The sequence below is a fragment of the Calliphora vicina genome, chromosome 1 (genome assembly GCF_958450345.1).
Source record: "Calliphora vicina chromosome 1, idCalVici1.1, whole genome shotgun sequence".
NCBI classification, from domain to species: Eukaryota; Metazoa; Arthropoda; class Insecta; order Diptera; family Calliphoridae; genus Calliphora; species Calliphora vicina.
The window spans coordinates 88443192-88469226 of record NC_088780.1 but is presented as its reverse complement, the minus strand read 5'-3'; the positions used below and the strand labels follow the sequence as shown (position 1 = coordinate 88469226).

Genomic DNA, 26035 nt, shown 5'->3' with positions numbered 1-26035 from the left:
TACAAAGTAAATAATTAATTTCGAATATATGTAGAACTATAATTATAAGTGTTTATACTTTTTACGAATTAATTTCTTATTACTGTGCGGAGTTTAGCTGAATATAAATGGAATTAGATTAGAGGGCGTAGCACCTCCCATACAGAGTAAATATTGATTTCGAATATCTGGGGAACCAAAATGGGAGGGGTCGGAAAAGTAATAATTGCAAGGTTATTCAAAAGTAATAATTGCAAGGTTATTCAAACTTTGTCCGCATAGCTCTCTTACCATTTTACAGAGATTGCCTGAAAATGGTAGGGATTGCAGTAGTGGTCGTGGCACAATGTAAATAATTAATTTTGAATATCTCGAGAACTATAATTCTAAAAATATTTAAACTCTGTATCAATCAATTTATTACCATTCTACGGAGGTTATTCCTGATCCCTGTACGAAGTTTAGCTAAGCGTGATAGGAATGACCCCTCCCTTATAAAGGAAAGTTAAAGTAAAGCTTGATATGAGTTATTTTTTTACCCAAAAGATTAAAAAATGGGTGGGATCAGAACAGTGGAGTGGTATCTCCCATACCAAATTAGTTAGTTATATTTTGTGTTATTTTCGTACAATTGTACGTAGTTAGGTTGTATCAGAAATCATTCTTATTATTTTAATTTTACTAGGGTAGGGGTAGGGGTTGCGAAGTGCACCGGGTTATGCTAGTTTTAATAAACAAGTAAAATGGTATAGTCGGGCAAGCCCGACCTTATGATACCCTACTCCGAGTATATGATTATAAAGAGTTTTCTTTTGATATCAAGCCCTTATCGCCAAATTATCGTAAACGACAGAACACAAATTTTACTGGAGAAGTTTTTTTTTGAATATTTTGAAATTTATACATAGAATTAAAAATGTTATGATACGATATAATATAATTTCGTTCAAGCTATTTGTCTATTTTTCAAAAATATTTATAACATTTGACAATTAAAAATTCATGGAATACTTTATAGAAAAATATGACAAAAAATGTTTTATATTGAATTTTTGCATAGATACAAATTTTTCGAATTGAAATTAAATTTTTATTTATAAATAGTTTTTAATGAAATTTCACAGTTATGTAGATTTTTCTATTTAAAGTGGAAAAATAAAAATGAATTTTGAAATTTATTATCAGCAATCCCGCAATTCCCAAAAATTGTTGAAAAATTCCAAAAATGGGAATTTTAAGTTTTTTGACTATAATATACATATATACCAGGATCGGTATAGATATTATATTGGGCCACTAAAAATCAGTTGCTATATTTTGATATCGAATATGCGATTTGAGAATTTTTGCCATAAATTTTAATTTTACATAAAAAATATGTGTTTTTTGAATGGACCCCTCGTGAACAACAAATTTTAAATTTTTTTCATTTAAAATATTTTACGAAAATCTAGCTTTCAGAAAGTATAAATTTCTTATACATCCTCTTAGAAATTTTTTGCGATAACATAAAAAGAAAAAAATATTATTTTTTCCCAAAAATTAGCGAAAAGTCGCCTTTTTAAATTTTTTTAAATTCAAATGCATATAACTATGGACTACGTTATTATTTTTAAACAATTCTTTTTCTATTTGACACATACATATGTTGTTAGTCCAATAAAGGAAAACTGGAGAAAATCGGGAAATATTTGGATACGCTGTTACCAAAAAACTGGAGTAGGGTGGGTAAAAATGTTGAAAATTTAATTTTCAAAGCTATAAAAGATAATTGATAGTAGCTATAGCAAGATTTGTAGTGTTCGATAAGAAGATCCTTTATGTGTAAGTTTTTTGAAATCGGAACACAAATGAAGAAATAGTATGGTTTTAAAAATGTAACATACCCGAGGTGTCCTAATTTGAGGACCCTTGCTCGCGCCCCTGGTGTTTTCATGAGGTCCGCGTTCAAATCTTAAAATCGACAACACTTCTTCTTTGCGTATGTGAAATTTCATTCAAACCAATCTAGATGTTACACATTTATTTAGCTTTTTTTTCAATACCACTGTGTGTCTCTTACGATAAAATTCGTTTACTGTAAAATGTAAACATTGACTTACGATAAAATCTTACCCCCTATAATTTTTAAGTTATTAACAATTTTGATATTCTGAGAACGCTAAAACATCAGTAGGTCTATACAATTTTAATTTTTGCAATAAAACAAAATGTCGCTTACGATATTTTGGCGCTAAGGGCTCGATATGATACTTATTTGTGTTGAATCTTATTTGAATACCAACATTTTAAGTAGTGGACCTTATATGGGAGCCATGGGATGATTTTTGAATATATGAAATATATTTGTGTTGAATTTTGTTTGGATACTGACATATTTCAGAGATTTATTTATATTAAAGACATTTTCGGGAATGTTGCTTATATGGGAGCTATAGAACATTGTTGACCGATAAGGCAAAATTTATTACATACCAACTAATTCAGAAACACAGCCAGAAAACCATTTTTAATATTGTGTATGAAAAACACTCAAAATATTTTTTGAAAGCTGTGTTATTTTTATACATTTTATTTAAAATTGTCTTTCCGTGTGTCTCAATCAGGTCCATAGTTTTATAATTCTTTGATGACACCTAATGATTTTAAATTTTTATTTTCACTTTGGTGACGTGATTTACAAAATTTAGGAGTAATAATAGCTATGTTCAGTAACTGAAAGTTGTTACTAGTTAGTAACAATTGTTACCGGAAAAGCGTTCATTAACTCAAAAAACTTGCAAGTAGAGAAAAAATCAAGAGCGTATAAATTTTAGAAAGTGTTCTCTCTTTGCAAACTATTACAAGTTCTATTTTATTATATTTCATATGTTTTGTGTTATTGTTTATTTATTTACAATTTTATTTTTGTGGTGAAAAAATGTTAAAAAAAGAATTTTCAATAAAATTGAAGAAAATGTGAGTATTTATACATTTTAAAAGGAATAAAATAAGAAAATTGTGTGTATAAAACAATTGTTACTGGAAAAGCGTTCATTTACTTTTTACTATTTTTGAGAATTTAAGAGAGTAATTTTGTAAATTTTGATTTTATTCTCTCGTTGCTGGATTTTATTCTCTATTTACTGGAAAAGTAAATGAACAGACCTAATATTTGAGTGTTTTTTTTATAAAATTTTTAAAATTGTTAGTGTTTCCGAAATAATTAATTATATTGATTGAACATATTAAAATTAACTAACGTTGTAAGCTTTTCATATGGTAAAAGAGAATTCCATATATCCTAGCCAACTTGACACCATTCCCATGAAATATCATTGACCTTGATTTTATCATGTTGAGCTAAATCAAATTGTCGCTACATGAGTTCTCAATATGACTTAAACTAGCCTGAATGAGCGAAATGAGTGATCCCTGTTAAACAAAAAAAATAATAACTGCAATTCATCCAAATATTTAGCCTACCAATGTGAACAAAAACACTGTTAACAATAGATATCGATGTTAGCGGTAAAATCAATTTTAAAAATTTGAATGATAGGGACCTATAGATTTGAATCACATCCTGCATTCTGGTATGATAAGAGTGTTTTTTTTTATAAATTGAAGGAATTTCAACGTTCATGTTCAATAGTTTCCGTTCCTATTCTGTCATTCCTATTTTAATTTTATTCCATAGATTTGCTCGAAAAAATATATAGCTGCACTTATGCTCCAAATACATCCGGTAAATCGTTTTCCTCTGTTCATATTCATCAGATACCTTGGTTTTTTTATAAAGTGTGAGAAATTAAAAATAATAATTCTCATAAGAACAAATTTACGAGTGCATATGTTTAATAAGGTATTTATAGACGGCAACACTGAGTATTAATATTTGTCAAAAACTCAAGTATCATAATACAATTTCATCGTCTAAACAAAATTTGTATTAGATTTTCAAAAAATAAAAATGATTTTTTTGATTTACGGACGGTATTGAAAATTTGTTTAAAACAATTCAAAAACTTTACATTTTCATATGTATCGGGTATGTATTTATAAATACGAATAAGGCAAACAAAAATGTCAAGAAAATATAAAATAAAAATAAAGTTTGCAGAAAAATATCAATCAACAATTTGTAATACTATCGTGTAAACAAGATATGTTTTTTCGAAACGATTTTTTGAAATACCTAATGATTTCAATAATAGTTTAAATTTGAAAAGTGTTAATACACAGTATTGCCGTCTATAAATACCTATAGGAATGATTCAGTCTGTATATCATTTCTCTAAATCGAAATGGTCAACATATTGTTAGTTATTTCCGTTTCTTTACGTTTTAATCTACTAACTAAATATCATAGAATAATTTTAGTTTCCAATCTTAAATATTAATTATAAAAATTTGTATCTTCAAAATTTGTTTGAATACAACTGTGGGTTTGTTGGAAAAAGAACACACACTATGTTCTCAACATGGTGGTCCTTGCTCAAGCTCAAAAGATAAAGACTTAAAGCATCAAGACATCAAGTAAACAATGTCATGTATTCGCATGCATTTAATACATGAAAGTACACATTTTGAAGTAACTAAAACATCTTTAAGAATAAAAGCTAAAAAACTTCAACAACCATTAGTTACAGCTCAAATAACACTTGTTAACTATAGAAATCCTTAAAAATAAAAGACTACAGCACACACATCAATCTACTATAGTCATGTCACATTGTCGAATTGACATTGTTGAATTAAACATCCCTCTTTTGCCACCACATCTCAGCATGAAAAAACTTAACACTTGAATTTCGTCGTTATGAAAAACAAAACTCTCTTATAAATCTATAAAAAAATGCGGGCAATTCCAAATTTAGTATAAATTCTTTAAGACAATTTGAAGGCATTACGCAGACGAAAGGGAATATAATAAACCCGTGTATAGATTGTGAATATTTATCCTAATCCTTGTGTCGAAAAAAGAAATCAGAACCAGTGAACTTCATTACAACAGATAAGTGTTTATTGTTCATGCAATTCTTTTTTTCTCACCTCCAGGAGGTCCACTCATCAAAAACCATCACGTACTCTTATTGTGATATTTATACATCCTTAAAACACTCTCAAATTTACACACACACATAGACTGAAATGATCATCTTATGAAATTCGATTGCAACATAAAGAAAGCCAACAACAAGAGTAAATTGTTACAAGGAAGAGATTTTCAGGGGATTTCAGTTAATTTCTTGCGAAAATCTATGAGCAAAATGATCTTAAATAAGAAAATCCCCTAAGGAACAATGGTGAAGAAGCTAACAATTCGCTACAATTACAATCCAGCCGACTGATTTCGATTAAAATTTCTTGTAATATAAGCTGAGCGAAATTTTTGCTGTATTAAGTGGCATTAGGATGGATACAAATATCATGACAATAGATTTTCATTTACTGGCAGGTTTAAGAGCTTAAGTCATACGAGATTAAACTTTAAGGTTTATGATAGTGAAATCACCTTGGCTTAGGATAAAACTTAAAATATTGGAAGCTTGGTTTAAGAAGGCATGTTTCTCAATCCGAGATATGTATGGTTGAAGCTAGTAGGTTAGGTAAATAGGCGTATATTAGATTATATTTGTAGAGAGAGATTAGTGGCAGGTATTCTCCAGCAAAATAAAATGGATTTGAAAACAATTGCATTTATTCATCTTACTGTTGCATAATATTTAGCTTATAGCTACAGAGAAAATAGGTAAAGCAGCAATCACTAAGCCACAACTTATAAAGTCGTCTTTGGACGATTAGAAAAAATAAACGAAACCACGTCGGTATGCCAAAAAAGTGTGATGTGTGTAAATTGTTTGACAGTTGCTTTTTGCACGATCCGTATGACGTAAGATGATAACAGCTGTTAGTGTTTTTTATAATCTTTGGGGTTTATAAGTATAAATGGTATTACGAAATTGCAATTGCAAAATTCCATGTAGGTCAGGTTAGATTACGTGGGTTGCTCGCAAGTTAGCGAGTTCACTCGGAGACCTTGTCGTCCTTTGTGGTTGTACCCTTAGAAATACTATTCCCTAATGCTGAGAATTAATGTGGTCCCCGTGAGAACCAGCAGGTACTTCTTATAAATCTGATAATATTTACTAGTGACACATCTCTGAGACAGTGCAGTTCATGGTAAAGAGTTCTACCAAGATATAGTAGTATATGCTCTTGTAAGGCTGAGCAGTCACATAGAATTCCGATTTCTCCCCTCTTCATCCAAACAACTTCTGCAATAGCTATAACGTGGGTAACCCATACGTTCCGACATGTGTCTAATCATACAGTGTCCTGTGATTGTGTTGATGCAATGCTGTCCAAGTAAATATGTATAGTCGAATTATCGAGATTCAGTTCCCGGATTCTTCTCGCGGCTGTATCGATCGCATAGATCTCTGCCTGGAAAACCATTAAGGTATCGGGTAATCGAAGAGACAACAAAAGGTCCAGTTCATCTGAGAACCCGAGCCTGTGCCTCTTTCTGTCTTTGAACCATCCGTGTAGATTGAGATCACGTCATCCCTTAGGACAGAATAAAAATACAAAAAAACGCTTATATTTATTGTTCGTTTTTCTATATGCTAAACTTACATTCGCAACAACCCTACTAAAGGATGTTTTTTGTAGAAGCGAATAACTTTACATTGAAATAAAGCAGATAAAAACGTTTTTAATATCCATCCAATTGTCTTTATTAATTAGATAATTTTATGGCATCAATGTTTAAATACGATTTCGGGCCAAGTATTCAAATTTCACACTAACTCATATGCAAATTTTGTTCAGTGATGATGCACAACTTTGGTTAACTGGCTATGTCAATAAACATAATTGCAGGATTTGAAGCGATGAGAATCCTCAAGCCATTGTCAAAACATCAATGTTTTTGCCCGTTTTTCTTACGGGCCATTAACTTCAAGTAATTAGTTTAATAATTTCTTGCGAGGGTGTAATTGAGGTCAATGACCCTTTAAGATCTGACTATAAATTCCAAAGATATAACGAAAAATTTAAAAAGGCGACATCTAAGTTCGGAATTCTTTTTTTTCGAACTATCTTGCAAAAAAAATATTAGAGGGTGTACGGGTTTTTTGAGATACGGTGTAATATTTGTCTTTATTTAGAAATTAAAATTAAGTAATATTAAAGCAAGTAGTAGCTTTATTGTTTTAAACTCAGAAACAATTAAGGCTTCCAAACATAGAGAATAGATATAGAGCGGAAACTCTTCTCTCAAAGACCTAACTCAGTTGTCAGAAATCTAAGTGGTGAGAATGTATTAGTAGAGAAATGAGAGGATATTTTTAGAGAAATTTTCGGTCAAGTACATATTACCAAAGTTAAAAAACGAAAATTCCTAAATTTAAATATCTTTTAAAATATAAGAGATAAGTTAGAGAAATGATTATTGATCTAAATGTTTTGACACACTGTATATCACATGTATTTTATTAGGGTGGTAATACATAAATCTGATTTTCTGAAAGCTTAACCCTCTAACCCGCAAACTTTAAAAATCTAAAAAGAAGTTGTGGAATATTTTTTTAGGGTAATTATGACCCAATAAAGTCAGAACAGCCATCAGAAACTAATTTTCAATATAGGTTTAGGGACCAATTACAAAAAGGTGAAGAGTGCCTCAGGACTTTGTTACCGGTTTAGGTGTGAAAAACAATATGATTTAAACTTTAATTATGATAAGATTTTATTGAAAAACTAATAAAAAAGTAAGAAAATATGTTTTACATTTAATGATAATACTCATAAAAACAATTTTTGGCATTTGAGCAGCATAAATGAATATCGCATTTTGAGCAAACACACTGTGCTTACGACTTTTTGCATAATTTACACCACCTTTTTTTGCCTAAGCAGATTGGAAAGTGGTCGATATTGTCATAAGGGACGTCATTAACTGGATGTTTTGCTCTTTTGCCAACTTTTGAACTTCCTGGCTGTGGATCTTCTTGTGGAGTACCAACTGATCATGCGTCAAGGCCGAAAAGTAAAAAACTATGAAATATAATACCCGCAACAGTGCCCTGAGGCACCGCTTAGTTTTTGTTAATTGTTTAACATTTACTAATGCATAGACTGAAAGAAGAATATCTTAACTTAAAAAAAAACATTTTGAATAGATCGGGCGACTAAAAGATAGTAAAACTTTGATTAAAAAAAAACACACACACAAAATTTCGCGTGCTAAAATTATGACATCACTCACAAAACAGCTGACATAATAAAAACTAAAAGTCAGAATGCATTTCGACCTTCGAGAGAAATATTAACAAAACGAAATTACTTTTTGAGATAATTGTTGTTTTGTAATGCATGCCTTGAGGCACTCTTACGGGTTAGAGGTGCATTATTTTGCAATCGGACCAGTTTTTTAGGAATATAAAGATTTATTACACATATGAATTGTTAATTTTTTGATATGTTGATAAGACTTAATTAAAAAACTTCATTTCAAATACTGTTAGCTTATTATTCAAAAAAAAAGAAATACAGAAAACACAAAAAAAGTTCTTAAATCCTTAGTTTTATATATTTTTGAAATCTGTTAATGCAGTTTTTACCTACAAGTTAAATGCATCCAACTATGTTTATATGGTCTTTAAATATTACCTAAATCATGCTAAGGCTACTTACAACATGTTCGTTGATCTGTGACTAACTTTTTGTTAATCATACGCGTTCAACACGCCTGTGCTTTAAAATTCAGTCCTTCTGTAAGCCGTAAGATCAACTCTTACTTTAATAGTGGACATACATTATTCGGATTAAAAAATAGCTTAACTCTTTAATAACCTAGCGTATTAAGTTATTGGGGAATTTTTACGCACACACGCTATGAAGTTAGGTAACTGTAACAGCAACTTATACGAATTGGTGAAAAAAATGTCTGGTTTATCTGAATCACAATAGCAGATCTTTAGCACAACATGGATTTGTTGCAAATATGAATTGTTAATTTTTTGATATGGTGACAAGGCTTAATTAAAAAACTTCAATTCAAACACTGTTAGCTTATTATGCAAACGTCCTAAGACATTTTTGTAAATACAGGAGTCACAAAAAACGTTCTTAAATCCTTAGTTTTAAATATTTTTGAAATCTGTTAATGCAGTTTTTGCCTACAAGTTAAATGCATACAACTATGTTCATATGGCCTTTTAATATTACCTACTTACATGTTCGTTAATCTGTGACTAACTTTTTGTTAATCATAAGCGTTCAACACGCCCGTGCTTTAAAATTCATTCCTTCTGTAAGCAGTAAGATCATCGCTTACTTTAATAGTGGACATATTATTTCGGATTAAAAAATAGCTTAACTCTTTAATACCCTAGCGTATTACGTTATTGGGGAATTGTTACGCACACAGGTATCTGTGACAGCAACGTATAGGAAAGTTTGTTGCTGCATTTAACTGTTTTAAATTAGGCAGATATTTTACATTTCTAATTTGTTTTTAAAACTCCAAAGGCAGGCATGGGATATAATTATTTCTGGCTTTTCACATATAACTCCCATAATAAAAATAAATTATTAAAATTTTCCAAAAAAAAGTTTGTTCTCATTTTCATGATTAAAAATAAAACTATGTACTATTTTATAAATATTTAGTCTACTAATTAGTGGCATTGATATATAATTAAAAACAATTGTCTAAAATTTTAATATTCAGTGATATTATTTGAATTATTACAAATAAATTGTAATAAAATTAACTTAAGCCTAATAAAATTTACTATCAAATTATTTATATAAATTTTATAATTTTTCAAAGTTTACTAAAACAAATTTAGTTTAGAAATATATATATATATATTTATAAACCTTCGATTCGCAATTGAAGACCGAATTACGAATAGCGCTTCAGTGGAAGTATAGCATAATGGTATTCAAATTACTCGCTCTCTTTTGAGAGAAATAAAAAAGTCGGTTTTTGCATTTCGAATATTCCAGATGATATTCAGAACAAAATTTCGGCACATATTTTTGATCATCGATATCATAGTTATAATATTGACATGAAGACAAATTTCCGGAAAAATATGTTTGTAGTAATTGTCAATTCAAGAATTTTTAACCCTCTAACCGGCCAATTTAATTTTTAGGTAAGCAAATATACCATGTTATTGTTTGAATAAAAAAAATACGTTGGAATAATAAAAAAAAAAGACAAGTGCACTTTCATATTTATAACAATAAGTCAATTGTTTGTCTCTTTACACATATTTACCGTTATAACGGGAGAAATAAGCAAATAAAGCAGCATTACATACATTTAACATACGTCTAAAGGCAGCCTTGCCGGTTAGAGGGTTAAATGATAACCATTTCAGATCGAATAAATATTTTCGGAGATATTTATGATTTTAGCTGTTCAAGAATGTAAACAAACAAAACAGATGTTATTTAATTTGATTTAAAACTAATTAAAATTTTAAAACGTATAAGCAAAAAGAAATTAACATAACATTTACGCATCAACAACTACAAAACTGGATTAAATACAGGAAAAAACGACACATCTGAAATTAAACACAAACAAACATTTTCCCCCAGTACATAAATACGAGTAAGAACATGTGAAATGCAGATTGACTGACTAACTGATTGACTGACTGACTGACTGAATGAACAATTGAATGCGATACATGCAAACAAATGTACGAGTATTTTTATAAATCCCAACAAAATTCTATTCGAAAAGTTAAAGAGCCAACAATTAAAAAAAACGAACGAATTTAATTTTAGTGACTTTTTGAAGGTCTACTCTTTACTTAACTACAATCACAAACACGTACGCATAGAAATCGGAGTTTGAATCCAAAGTAGATAAAACTCTCACAATAGAATCAGTGAGTCAAATACAATTTTATCAGTCAAAAAGGATTTATTTTCCAAAAAAAAAGGAAAGGAAAATTAAAACTATGGTCGACTGTTAGCTGAATAAACAATGACTCCAGTTGCAGTCGCTTTGGGTAGGGAGAAAAATTAAAGAGAGCGGGAGAGTTTAGCAAAAACTGTTACAAATGCACATAAATACTTTGCAGTTTTATAAAAACAAATTTGCCAACAAAAAATTACTGCTAAAATAAATAAACTTCATTGTGGAAAGAAAAGGAAAATAAACTGGCAGCGTTTAGAAAAACAACAACTACATCTAAAGTTGATACAAAAGGTAACCCTTAATGCAAACAGTAGAGAGTAAAATGCTAGCAATGTGAGTGGAATTGTGTGTTTTGCAATTATAGTAGTCAATTGTGTGAGTTTCCACTTTATTCAGGGTTATTACAAATATTTTAGAATAAGCAAAGAGTAGCGCTATCAAATGGTCATAATATTATGTTTCTAAGTTCACAATTTGAAGATATTTTAATAAAATTTGACACATTCGCTTTTTCGACCGGAAAACGTTCCATTATTTCACCTTTTACCCATTCTCCCGAACGTTAAGATTTTAATACTTATTGTAAATTTCTTAATAGAAAGATTCAATAAAGAATAAATAAATAAAAAAAATCTATACTAAAAAATAGCTAATTTTGACACGCTGCAGTGGTTTAGAAACATTTTTTTTCGAAATAATTCGGTATCTTGGGAACTATTGGAGTTGTTGTCATGAAAAAACATAAAAAAATTTCAAAGAGGGCAAGGTTTGTTGAACTTCTGAGGAGTAAATAAAGGCTTTTTATGTAAGTGTTTGATATTGTTGAAAACCTTAGGACTTGAAGATTGATATTTTAGTAAAATTAAATAATTTTATAAATTTTTGGGACGTCAAACTTACAAAATTTGAAAGAAAAATATAAAATGAATTAATGTAAAATTTTAACGGTTAAAGATATCATAGCAAAATTTGGAACTCATATAGACTCAATTATCATTAAATCATCAACATTATAATTTTTGACATTTTTTATTTTCAAATACCAAAATTCCTAAACCGTGGAAAATGTATTCCAAAAACTGATTTTTTTTAGAAAGGTGCCTACTGTGACGTTATTTACCATGAGATAGTAAAAAACTTTGCAGAGATTTAAGAAGCATATAGGGTTATATAAATATGAAGCCATTTCGAGGATCGGTGCTTTGCCTTTTTATAATTTTTTACTCAAATCTAAATTGTTTTTTAAATTTTGGCCAAGTTTGGATAGGTCTGGGGGTGTTGTGTCCGCTTATGTGCCCGCCGTAGGCCCGCCACATCTAAAAAACCATACAAAGATCGGGCAAAATTTAAAAAAAATAAAGCTAAATATCTCTTCAACTAATAGAGATAACCTACACACGTAATCACATTTTCTGTAGACTTTCTTAAGCACTATTTATATTTAAAATATCAGCTCATTCGGATCATAAATTTTTGGCGATTTTTTAAAATAATTTGAGACCCTAGGTGACCAACTTTGAGGAGCAACGCGCTAGAAAGCTGAACAACTGCATATCAACTTGAAAATACATTAGTTCCAACCTTCCGGAAATTTCCTTTCTAAGTGTTTTCTCTATCAGTATGGACGTATATACAAATTTAGTATTTATCCCTTCGTTTAATATTGAAATCGTTTAATATTGAAAAATAAAATTTCGGCTAAAATTCAAATAATTTTTTAAATATTTTAAGATATATTAAATGTAAAATAGAGAAATATTTGTGATAAAATGGAAAAAAAAGTTTTGAAATGTCTTCCATATTTATGTTTAGCGCGCTAAAGTTATATAAATGTTTTTCATGAGGAAAACTTTTTGGCTGTCGAGTAGTGTTATTAAACTATCAAAGGTGATCTTACACAATGGCATTTTTTCAATGCCAAATTATCTTAAACCGTATAAAATGATTGAATCAAATCTCCAACAACAGCAGTCAGCGTTTCATCCAAACATGATGAAACGCTGACTGCTGTTCGATCGATCACATAAATACACTCGAACTAATAAGTGAATTACAAAAGCAGATCTACTTTGCCTTTGTAAGGTAGAGCCATCCAAGAAAAATAAGGTGGTTTCAAGTGCAGAGTTTTATATAATGAATTACTTTCCAAAGCCATTTTCCCTAAGTCTAATGTAATACAATGTTGTCTGCTCTCCCCTACACATGAAGATGCCGCGGAAGTTAATATCGAGTAAAGAATTGGCAAATCAAACTGAGCTTTTTATCAGTTACGAGACATTTGAATATCTACCACAATAAAGAGTGAGTAAAAAAAAACGTATACACACTATTCGAATCAAAACTTATCCTTGGACCAACAAATTATTATTTGTTTAATCACGTTAGCTTTAAAAAATATATCAGATATTAGGTCGGTTTATTTACTTTCCCAGTAAATACTTGCAACGAGAGAATAAAATCAAAATTTACAAAATTACTCTCTTAAATTCTCAAAAATAGTAAAAAGTAAATGAACGCTTTTCCAGTAACAATTGTTTTATACATACAATTTTCTTATTTTATTCTTTTTAAAATGTATAAATACTCACATTTTTTTAAATTTTATTGAAAATTCGTTTTTTCGAAATTTTTTTCACTACAAAAATAAAATTGTAAATAAATAATCAATAACACAAAACATTTGAAATATAAGCTGCTAACTATTACGAGTTCAAAATAGAATTTGTAATACAAGGCGAATTTATACAAGGTGGTGTCAGTCAGCTGATAATTTTTTTTTCGCTTTTTGGTTCTAACAACTGTCAAAGCTTGTTTTTATATTTAAATATCTACATATTCTAAGCTTATTAACAAAATATTTATTGTTTACATAAATAAGTAAAGAATAGTGAGTCAATTATCTACACTATATTATGTTTAAATACTTATTTGTTTAATTTTTCATTTTGGTTTTTTGACATTTGTTAAGACCAATCGTTGTTTTTGTAGAACTGACACCACCTTGTATGAATTCGCCTTCTTGTAATAGTTTTCAACGAGAGAACACTCTCTAAAATTTATACGCTCTTGATTTTTTCTCTACTTGCAAGTTTTTTGAGTTAATGAACGCTTTTCCAGCAACAATTGTTACTAACTAGTAACAACTTTTAGTTATTGAACAAAGCTGTTATCTAGTCTAAATCATTAATCAACTGTTATTTCGGTCAAAGAGTCACGTGAAAAAATAATTAAAACTTATACAATAAATCCAATATGCAAAAGATCTGAAGGTTCATCGTCACACATTTTTTAAAAAGCCAGTATAAGGAAGACTTGAACATTGAAAGATAACCTGGATCAGGAAGAAAAAAGGTCTACCAGATATTGTTAAAGCAAAAGAAGTCGAACAACTCTTTCGAAGAGCACCGAACACATCTATTAGAAAGCAGCTCGTTAAGTTAAGTGCTCTGATTCTTTTTTGCGCAGAGTCAGAGCTAATGCTGGGCTGAAGTCGGATAAAGTTCAGAAAGTTCCAGATCGCAATGCGTTAAAGAACTTAGAAAAGATCGAACGAAAAAATTGAGGTAAAATTTTACAAAAAATACCTTTCATAAAAAAGCATAGAGTGTCTTCGTATTTCTGGCCCAATAAATTTATAAATAACAAGTAATGTTCCAATATTTTAATGTTTAATAAATTTGTATAATATTTGAATAAATTTACGTATTTTTATGAATTTTTATATAAAACGGCGTTTTGAAATTGCGTCTTCTTAAAATGTCTGTGATTTCGAAGATGCGTTGATTTTGTTTCAGTTTCCGTCGCATGGCTTCGAAGTTGCGTTGTTTTGGTTTCAGTTTGCAAATGTCAGCATGTCTTCGAAGTTGCGTCGACGCTTCGTGAAAATGTTTGTATCGAAAAATTAAATTTTTCAGCTAAAATTATGAATTTCGGAACCAATTAAATGAAAATCAATACAAATGTATGGAAACTAGTGCTTCGGCTTTCACATATGCATATTTTTCTCCAAGGCATCGATTTGTTAGTGCATATTATATTTATAATGCATAATTATTATGTATATTATCCCAAATTTTTAATAAAAATACAATTTTTGTCGTTGATGAACAATATATTGTCCCAACAAAAAATTTGTTTTAGTAATTTGTTGTAGAAATAGCACCCAGGTTATAAGTAATGCCGACTTATATCGATGGTGCAATATTGTCCCATTATAAAAATAATAAAGTGGAAATGGATCGGTCATACCATAAAAAATACCCAGAATACTAGAAGCCTCAAGGTAGCAGGAAGAAGTAGCCAAGATCTTGAAAACGTATAAATATGTTTCACTGCTAGTTCCGGACACATCACTGTTTATACATATATAAATATAGTACATGAGTATGGTATGTCTCTATCAAATGCGAATGTAAAAGTACGTTTGCCTTACAGGGATTTAAAATTAAATATGCCTTAACAATACTGATGACATGGATGAGACCACTGATGATGATGTATGCACAATATATACGTTAAAATATTTAATAAAAAAAAACGATGCTCAATAGTATTTATTCTCCTTAGCCTCTCTTAAATGTGATCAACACACATCAACAACATAGCCACACACACGAATACATTCAAATACTCACATCCTTGCAAAGATTTGTTGTTGTTGTTGTTGTGTATGGGTAAAATGGAAATGTGTTTTTCTGGGTTGAGACCTTTTAAGTCCTAATGGCCCTTTATTATCTGCTTTTAGACTTTTAATAGACTCAGAGCTCACAGTGTGCGGTATGTTCATCCTTTTGTTGTAACTTGGAATGTTATTGCTGCTGTTGTTGTTGTTTTTGTTGCAATATGTAGTAGCAGTGGTGGTGGTTACTTATATTTTCTGTTGTTGTTTTCATTTCATCATATAGTTTTGTTATTGTTGCTTCAAATGTTATTGTCATTTTATTTTGCAAAATAGTTATTTCTGATTTTATTTCAATTCATAATAAGTACAACATGTATATTTTGGTTAAATCCTTATTATTCAGTCATCACTTTTGAATTCCCTTTTTGTTTTAATTATTGTTAATGGTGATGATTGTTGTTGTTGTTGTTGCTATGTTTGTAACTTTATTAATTTTTGTGAAAACTAATTGATATTCATGTATTAAATTGCTTCAGAACTGGGGTGATTTTTGGATTATTAAATACAAAAGAAATTAAGGTTATTAGCATACAAATATTAATTAATAATTTCTTCTTATGCAATAGTTATCAAGAAAATGTACGAAAATGTTCTATAGTATTTTTAATTTCATTTAATTTAAGGCGAAATCACAACAATCTGAATACAATTAAGTATTTATTTGCTTACCCTACTGCATCTAAGAAGTTCATTTTTCGAAGTAAGTAGAACATTTTTTTTAGTTGCATTTTTTTGTTTGGTTAACCGATCTTTTACTAATAACTGTTTTATTAAGTTGTTGTATAAAAATAAAAAATAGTTTCTTACTTAATTTGCATTTTATAATTTATTTCTGCTTTTTAATCTTATAAAATCAGGACTTCTTCAGATTCGTTATTAAATCACAGTCCTTTGTCCCCATATAACGAACGGACAAAAGTAAAAGGAATTATAGTGGAGTATACAAATTTTATCCTTTAGTGAGGTGAAGAAGAATTACAATTTTCATTACCTATAATACATCTTGTATAATTGAAATTTAATTTTAGCAACAATTATGCCAATAATATCTCAAAAATTAGTAAGTATTCCTAGATAAAAAACCTATGTCTGTTGTCAAAAACCTGATTCATGAGAATGTATTGCAAGTATTTTGTTTTTGTATGTGTGAAAAGAGAGTAATATTTTCCTCTCTCCTTCAGTTCTATGCGTTTATTCTATGATTTCTAGAATTGAGTTTGTAAACTGTGAACTATATTTAATTTCATTTAAAGTTAGCAAAAAGAATAAAATCGCTGTTAATAAATTAATGTTCTTAATAACATAAAGAAAATTTGATTCACACTGTCCAATTTTAAAAATAAATAAAAAAAATGAAATATCAAAAGAAAAGGTTTTATTATAATGTTGGCCACCTCGGCCTCCAGTGTGGAGGTATTTGGCAGAACCTATGACAGTGATGGCAGTTGTACTACCACCACCAGTCCTACACAGCCCAAGGATGGCTCACCCACACGTTTAACCAAACAGGACAAGGAACGCATATACAAGCGCAAGGATGAAGGTTACATAAGTGGCACCAAGACTCGACAATTAAGAAAATCCAAAAATCTCAATATGATAGCCGATCAGGAACGGGCCAGCAAAAACGCCTGCATTAACAATAATAACAATTCCACCTCCAAGTCATTTAGAGGCAAAGAAAGATGCTCAAACCGATCGTATGTATGACTTAATGCGCACCACTTTTTTCGTGTAGAACAAAAACCACCATGAGTATTTCGGCCTCACGATCTTGTTATAGGTGAGCTCTTGGGTAAATGCTTGTTTGGCCAGGTCTTCAAGGTTACCCATCGCCTTACCAAGGAGGTAATGATGTTAAAGGATGGTGGTTCTCTCAAAGAACTACTGCATGACTCTGGTTTGCCACTCACCTGGCCCGAACGTATATCCTTTGCCAAGGATATTGCCTGTGGCATGATCTATTTACATTCGAAAAATATCATACACCGCGACTTGAATTCTTTAAATTGTTTGGCCAAAGAAGATAAGACCATAATAGTGGCTGATTTTGGTTTGGCCAGAATAATAAACACCTCCTTAAGCAGCAGATGTAGTGAGAAATGGAATTCGGCGGAAAGATCTAATTCCCGAGAAGGTACAGGCAGATGTAAAACTTACAGTGCACTATGGTCCCAAATCGATTTTTGGATACGTTCCCATTTACTAATGAACTAATTTTTTATATGTAAATCAAAATTAAATACAGTTTGTTTTATTTGATTTTTTTGCTAACATTCAGATTTTTATTGATTTTTTGAAGAACTCACTCTATTAATATATCATATTTGGGCCGGTTTGTTGTCCAATTGATTACCCGTATCGAAAGCATTTCGATATGTGTAATCAAAAATTGTGCTAAAATAAAATGACAATTGTGGGAGTTTGCTGAAAAATGCTGGCGAGATATGAATATTCACTTAAAATACACACTTTGGCGAACACTTCCTCATTTAAACTTCCATGCAAGTTCGTGCCACACGGAACTTATAGGTTATGGCGAGACTACACAATCACAATATCAAGTTTTAAAACAAAATGTCCATAAAAAATTGGTTTTAATAACAATAGAATTGTCTAAAATATAATCCAATGGGCAATAATCAAATGATTCAAATATTTGTAAATTTTATTCAAAATTTTAAATACGCCAATACCCCGGTTTGCGTCGCATGTTTTCGAAGTTGCGTACTACGCGTAGTTAGTCCTTCGATTTGCTTCGTTTTCGTTTCAGTATGCGTAGCATGGCTTCGAAGTTGCATCGTTTGTACTTCTATTTGCGTCGTTAATATGAAAATGTTTGTATTGTGAAATCTATTAGTTATGAATCTCGGAACCAAATAAATGAAAATCAATACAGATGTATGGAAAATCGTACTTCGATCTGTGTCGTTTCGGTTTGCGTTGAATTTTTCCAGTATATGATTTAATTTCATTTTTAACTCTTCAAATAAGTAAATAAGTAACATTTTGTACTAAAACGATAAGTTAATTTTTAATTTAAAAATTTCGAACAAAAATCATTGATCTCCAATCAGTAGATTAATGCGATAATAACGAATAATTCCAAAAATGTTGCTGGTGACATAAAAAACCGTTCTAAAATACTTTGTTTAAATATTTTGAAATCTGTTAATTATTTTATTTAATAATAAGTTATACTCAATTCAATTTTACTGAGATAATAATTTTGTAATTTAGACAAAAAAAAAAATGAACTTAACACGTTTTTGCAGACCGCAAAATGGACTTAGAACTTATGCATAAAAAATTAAATACTTGTAAACGTTGTATAAGCAAACTGTGAATTTTTACTTATGTTTTCTATTAAATTCTCAACAAACAAAAAATGATTTATCAAATGCCCAAAGCAAGAGTGTAAAAATGCAATCTGTGTTGAAGATATTTTTGGACAAAACATGACCTTTTCGATTATATGGCTGCATTCGCGATCACTTAATGATCTAGGACGGCCTGAATGTTTAGCACTTTCAATTGTTGATGCTCCTTTAAAACGTTGCACGATACTCCAAATTGTAAAACGTCAGCTTTCCATAATCTCTCCAATCTCAGAATATGATTTTCATTGATTGTGCAAGCGAAGGATGATTTTGCGCTCAGATTCAGTTGTTTAATTTTTTTGTTAGCCATTTTCAGCAAAATTGATATTATTGTGAACATTTTTTACACATTGACATTTACAGTTTTAAAAATGAAAATTGTTAAATAAAAGAAGAAGAAAAATTGCATTTTCTAAGAAAAAAAGTGACTAGATCGATAAAACTTGAAGAATCTGGTTAATAATTTTGTTCGACCGAATTGTGTAACTTTTCGTTTTTTTATTATTAGTAAATAATATTACAAAATAGGTTGTATTTTGTAGGGAATTCATCAATATATCTTTTTATTAAAAATATCTACAATACTGCCTTTAAATAGCACTTAAAGTACAATGAGTATCGTGTGCCAATAATTATTATATTAAAAGCTATGAGGAAACAACTAAAAAATAATTTAAATATTGCACACTGGCTTAATTTCAGTTACATCTCTGGCAGTTACATTTATAACAAATCGATGGTATTCATTGCAACTAATCTTATTCTGAATACAAACAACTGCATCTCAGCAGTGCACATATGGGCAAAGATATATTAAAAGATAAATCAACCACTGGGTTTTAATTTAAGTTATTGGTATTATTGAAAAGGTATTTTTCTCTAGATTTCAAATATGGAAAAATATTATAACCCACCGAACAAAATAAAGTGAAAAATACTGAAATAAAAAAATAAAAACAATGGAATTTTTTTTTTAATTTTTCTAATTATTTTATCAGTCATTTAAAATACATTAAATTACAATATATGTAGTGTTTATAAAAAACTGACTTTTTAAAAATCCGTTTTTCGGTTAACCGAAAATTGTCCTTTTTTATAAAACCGGGTTTTCGGTTAACCGACTTCGAAAAAACCGGTTAAAGTCTACATAGCTTTCCAATTTTTGGTTTTTAATAGTCGAGAATGTTAATATTATATAACTATAAATATGCAAAAGTGCTAACTCCATTTAATTTTTTAAAAATTTCAAAATAATTATATCATTCAAATGGAATTGAGTATAAATATGTTACTAAATATATAATACTTGTTTTAATTATTGGTTTATTCATTAAATTTCAACCAAAATATGTAAATCACAATTTTTTTAATTAAATATTTGATAATTTTAAAAATTTATTATCACCTCGATATGAAAGAGAAAATGTTCCAAGTCCCAAAATAGGACATATAAGATGCAAACGCACTTCTTCTTAACTGTTATTATTTGTCATTATAAATCATATCAAATAATTAATAAAACTCCATTATCAGGTTTTACAAATATTTCAAATCATGGTTTTAGACTGTATTTCTGAAAAGTAACTTTGTTCACTAAGCTAACGAAATGATTAATAAAATAAAAATGAATATAAAAAATGCACCAAAACATGAGATTTATTGATTTTAGTCTCAAATTTTAAAAACCAGTTAACCGAGTGATATAAACCAGTCAACCGAAAATCAACATTTTAAATTAACCGGTTCGCAAAAAACCGAGATTTTGAAGATAACCCGGTTTTACGGTTAACCGGTTATCCGGTTTATAAACACTAATTATATGTGATTTTAACAATAATAAGTAATATAAAAAATTAAAAAAAACATACATAAAATACTATAATTAATCTAATATAAAAACATCATTTTCATCACTACTATCGTATATCGCTTTCATCTGAAACTGATATATCGCAGGTTGGCACGAAAAATTCCGATGCCTCCTGTGGAAGCTCATTTATATTTTATTTGGACTTTTTCGTAGTCGTCGAATTTCTGAGAAGAAAGTGACGTTTTTCAAATTTTGCCTATATAAAAGTTGGTAACTGTTTTTAGCGTTAGTTTAACATTTAAACTAATGCTAAAAATAGTTTAAAAATTTTCAAAATCTTATTTGCTAATAAAAAATGTATTGCTATATATTATTTACAACCATTTATCAAAGATTTATAAAACAAATTTTCATACAAAATTTATACTTAAGACTTTTGATAAACGTTTTTGAATAAATGCCTAAAATTTTAAAAATTTAATAAAATCGAAAACCGCAACAATCAGCAAAATGTTAAAAAAGAATATAATACTATACATTTCCTTCTTTAATCAACATAAAAAGTTATGGGCATTTTTGCTACTTTTTTACTTCCAAAAAACTTTTTCATGTAAAAAAAAAATATAATAATAGTTTGTTCGGAATTTACCAAAATTTAAGTACGTGCATTCATAATTTCTTTAAAAAAAAGATCACAAATCAGTTCCCAACAACATACAGTGGTAGCCAGGAATTTAAGACAAAAATTGTTTGCTAAATTCCATGTAATTGTCAATTATTTTTTCAAATATTTCCACAAATATGTATGCATGAGGACTGTTTTAACACACAAGTGTTTTTTATTCGACTGTGTCAATTCATACATATTCACCATGAACACATACAATTTTTCGACAACTTGACCAAAAATTTTTTTTTTAAATAAACATATTTTCTCACATTTATATCATTATAATTTTATTACTATAAAATATTCTTACCAAATTTCGTATTTTTAGTTCCATTAGTTTCGGTCATATCATGTTATTAACAGCGGATGTTCGCTGAGGTGGGTCAACGTATTTCCACATATATGTTTTACCGATTTTTCCAAACATTTTTCAGAAACTAGAAACATTAATAATAAATTTCATACCCTCCATTTATTTTGGCTCTATCGCACTTAAAATTGAGTTGATGAAAAAAATTCAAGTATTTGTTTTAAATTGGTGGCCACCACTGTATATCAATATTATTAATACAAAAAAACTACTTTATTCAATAAAGAATGAGATATTTTAATAATGAAATATACACCTTAATATTCCATTTTTGATAGATATTAAATGTAGTATTTTTTATAACGTTTTTTATATGTACAAAAGTGTCCTCTTTCCAATGACATATCATTTGTATTGTAAAACGCATTTTTCATTTATCGCCAAAAGTCACCATATAGCTGCCCCTATGTGCAGTGCTTAAAACGTTTAAAACTCATAATATCATGTTGATTTAAATCATGAAAAATTTAATAAAATTGAATGTTCAAATTTAGAGGCTTTTTAACCACTACACAATTTTTATGTAGTACAAATATGGTCCAAATTTTAAATTCTATGGAGAAGTTTTTTTTTAAATGTTTTTTTGTAAAATTGTGAATTTTTTTGGACGTTTCTCCACATAATTTATGATAACTCAAATTTTACAACAAAAATCTATCCATAGAATTAAAAAATTTTACCATTTTTGTACTTAGGAAATCATGATGCATCAAATCTATATAGTGGTTAGTGAAGCCATTTTTTGCTGTTGACCTGTGTTATCTTTTCCGTCGGCGTATTATCATTAACACTTTTATATTTTTTAGTTAGTGAAAGCACAATATTGATTCACTAATATAATAATTCAGTTTATCAAAGATCAGCTGAAATGTAGAGATAATTAAAAAGTGCATTTTGTATTTTGGTTTTAAAAACTTTTTGTTTTATATTTGTCTTTTTTTCATTTGTTTAATACTATTTACTATATTTATACATATTTACATTATAACTTATACTTAGTTTAATAATATCGAAAATGTATTTTTTTTTTAACTTATAACAAAAATTTTTAACTTTTGCTAAAACTAAATGTCAATATGTATTTGTTTATAAGATCACTTGGAAGTTTTTTTTTTGTCAAAATTAAATTGATCAAGGCTCGTAGAAGATTTTAATATAAAAAAAGGCGAATTAATCATTTAAACATGATCAGGTTGAACTATAGTGAGTATCCACATCAAAACTTTGAGTATTGTCCAAATATCACAGTTACCGGAATTTAAAACGTTATCCAAAACATTTTAACAGTCAACGAAGGAAGTACTTCTAGTGCTCCTTTTGAATTTACTGGTATTGAATGCATGCCGACGGCATTTGATTCGTTTGTTGATTCAAATTAGATTTTACGTTGACTGTACATATCCGATATGAGTCTGACAATGGTAATGTCACCAATAGTCTTGCGGAAGAACAACTCTTCAATGGCGAAAGCTGAAACTTTGTTCATCAGCGATAGAACACTCATGATGGTTTGGAAGCGCATGGGTTGACCGGGATGTGTGCGAGCAATGTATGTGATTAAGGCTGTGCGACTTTCGTCGTGTAAAGCAGCTACACGATTGTTTTCGATGAGACCACGAGATTCGGCAGATACACTGGAGTTGGGACTGCCATTGCTGTTGCTCAAAGAAGAGTTGATGTGATCATCAGACATGGATTTACGGAAAAGTGTGATGGCTCTGATGTATTCATATTCATTGCTGTCAATATTGAGATGGCACAACTGGTTGAGTACTTCTTGGAAGGCATGAACTTCACGTGACACCAAAGCGCTGATATCACGATTGGTGTTCTCGGATTCATAGATGAAGAGCAATTGGGTGAAGTTCATTGGCATGAGGTATTGAGCCATAGCTAGGATGAAGAACTCCTTCCAGGAATCCTCAAGAAGTTGCAATTGATCGGGCATTGGTAGTTCAGTGAATGAGCGCATGTTCTTAATCCAGTTAACATTCTTGAATAGATGTTCAGCTGCAGTTTCCTTGATGTGTTCGGCAGCCATTAGTGGTGGGGTGGGTGGCAAGACACGGGTGGCAGCCAAAGCATTCATATAAGCAGCAGTGGGAGCAAAGAACCCGGGATGAGGTTGATGATGTGGATGATGAGGTACACGTGAAACGGAGAGATCCAAAACCGAAGGTGGTTGGAAGGCACCGGTCAAACTGGGATGTAAATGATGAGAGCCGGGGATGGGCATTGGTAATCCGGGGAAGCCAGTTAAGGCAGCTGTGTTCATGAGAAGTTCAGTGGGAATTTGATTCATTTCAGGGCCACCCATCATGGCATCTTTGTACATGGCCATATGACGGCGTAAAGTAGAATTGCGGGGACCACGTTCATGTTGCACAGCATCCTTATTCATGCCAACTTCAAAGCATTTGCGCAAACGGCAAGCACGACATTGATTGCGGTGTGTTTTGTCCACTACACAGAGTCCTTGTTTTTGTGATTTGCATACATATTGACGGGAACGACGAATGGAACGTTTGAAGAATCCAGCACAGCCATCACAGGCATAAATGCCGTAATGTTTGCCCGAACTGTGATCACGGCAGACTTTGCAAGGCACATGATAAAGAATGCGACCTAAAATAAAAAGAAGGGGGAAATAATTATTAGTATTGTTTTGCAAATATTTAAAACCAGCGGGTGGTTTTAAGGCGGAAATCATTTAACACTCTGCCATTTGTAAGTTTGCATTCATAACGCTTGAGGGGCGTATGATTGCACTTTTTATGGCTAAAGTATATGTATAATTAAGATTTTTGGGAATACTTACTTGACTGAGCTGGTGATAGTCTGACGGAGTTGTATTTTTGATCCATAATATCGGGAGATCCTTCGGAGGATTGCATGTTGTTGTTATATATGTGAGTGGTAATGGAGATAGTTAATCCTTTAATGTATGTACGTAGAATTTGTTTATAACAAATTCTATGTTATGTTTTTATAATGTTTCGTAAATATTATTCAATTCACTGTGGTTTTTATTTTTGTTAAATATTTTAACTTAGTTTATTTTTGTTTTTCGTAAGCTGTTGTATATGTGTTTACTCTATGAGATCTGAATTGTTTGTGATGCTAACTCACCACCCTGCTCGTCCTTTAATAGTCCTTGTGCGCAAATTCGCTCATTGTTAGAGCATCATTCATCAAACATAATAAATTCGATCATCCCCGTTTACCTACCTCTTCTAACATCGTTCATTGGTTCGTTATGGCCAAAAAAGGGTGTGCTCTCTCTCTTTCTTGCACTAACTCTCTTTGTACCCTTCAACAGCCTTGCTAGCATTTGCACACACACACACACGCAGCATTATTTACTCTCTTGTGAGATCCTTTGTGAGCGAGTTTAAGTGTGTGTATGTGCATCTGCTTGTGTATAGAACCTTTAGCACACCATTGCAAATATCATATTTGCATCCTTTGGTTGGCTTTCATTGAGTTTCATGTTTTACGACATTTCTTTATGGTGGTTTACCTGTCTTGTTGCTGTCGATTTTTTGCTTTAATGAACGAACTCGTCATTTGTCTCTTTGTAGAGCGTAATGGTAAAGTGAGTTTATGTGCAAGCATTGATTTTATGGTGTTGCCATTATTGAATGTTTCCATATTTTGGAATTTTCTTTGTCCAGAGTACAGGTAATGCTAATATTATCTCTTTTCACTGTCGATGCTCTAATTATGTTTCTCTTGTATTGTTCTTGTGATACACTTCTTTTTGTTGAACTATTTCAAGTATTGTAGTTTGTAATCATGTATTGTTTTATGTTAATTGCTCTCTTTTTTTTTTGCTGGCATTCATGTTTTGTTAAATATGCTTTTTACTAAGAATTAAGTATTTGTATTCTCTGAATTGAAATATCTATTTTCATTGTTGGGGTTATCCAATATATTTAATTACATACATGCTTATGTTCATTAAATGTTATTAGTGTTTTTAACTAGTAGAATATAATAATTTTGGGAAATATATTCGCTAGTTCTAAAATAAATTTATATTTCTCACATAACAAATTATTTAATTCAGCTAACTTCTAATTTTAATTGAATGAATTAATTATAAAATTTTAATAAAAATATATATTCCACAAGGAAATCAAAGTTGAATCGTTTTTTATCAATTCAACTATGTTTTGAAAAATTAGTGAAATCTTATCTCACTACAATATT

At 30.0% G+C, this 26035-nt stretch overlaps 1 protein-coding gene across 1 annotated transcript; it reads right to left on the bottom strand.

Annotated features, from left to right (window-relative positions):
- Positions 1–23165: 23165 nt before the first annotated feature.
- Positions 23166–24837, bottom strand: tll (nuclear receptor subfamily 2 group E member tailless). Its single transcript, XM_065499200.1, has 2 exons — positions 24642–24837; positions 23166–24448 (listed from the first exon to the last, which is right to left on the bottom strand). The coding sequence occupies exons 1-2, from the start codon at positions 24715–24717 to the stop codon at positions 23199–23201; spliced, it is 1326 nt and encodes a 441-aa protein (XP_065355272.1). The 5' UTR covers positions 24718–24837; the 3' UTR covers positions 23166–23198.
- Positions 24838–26035: the final 1198 nt, after the last annotated feature.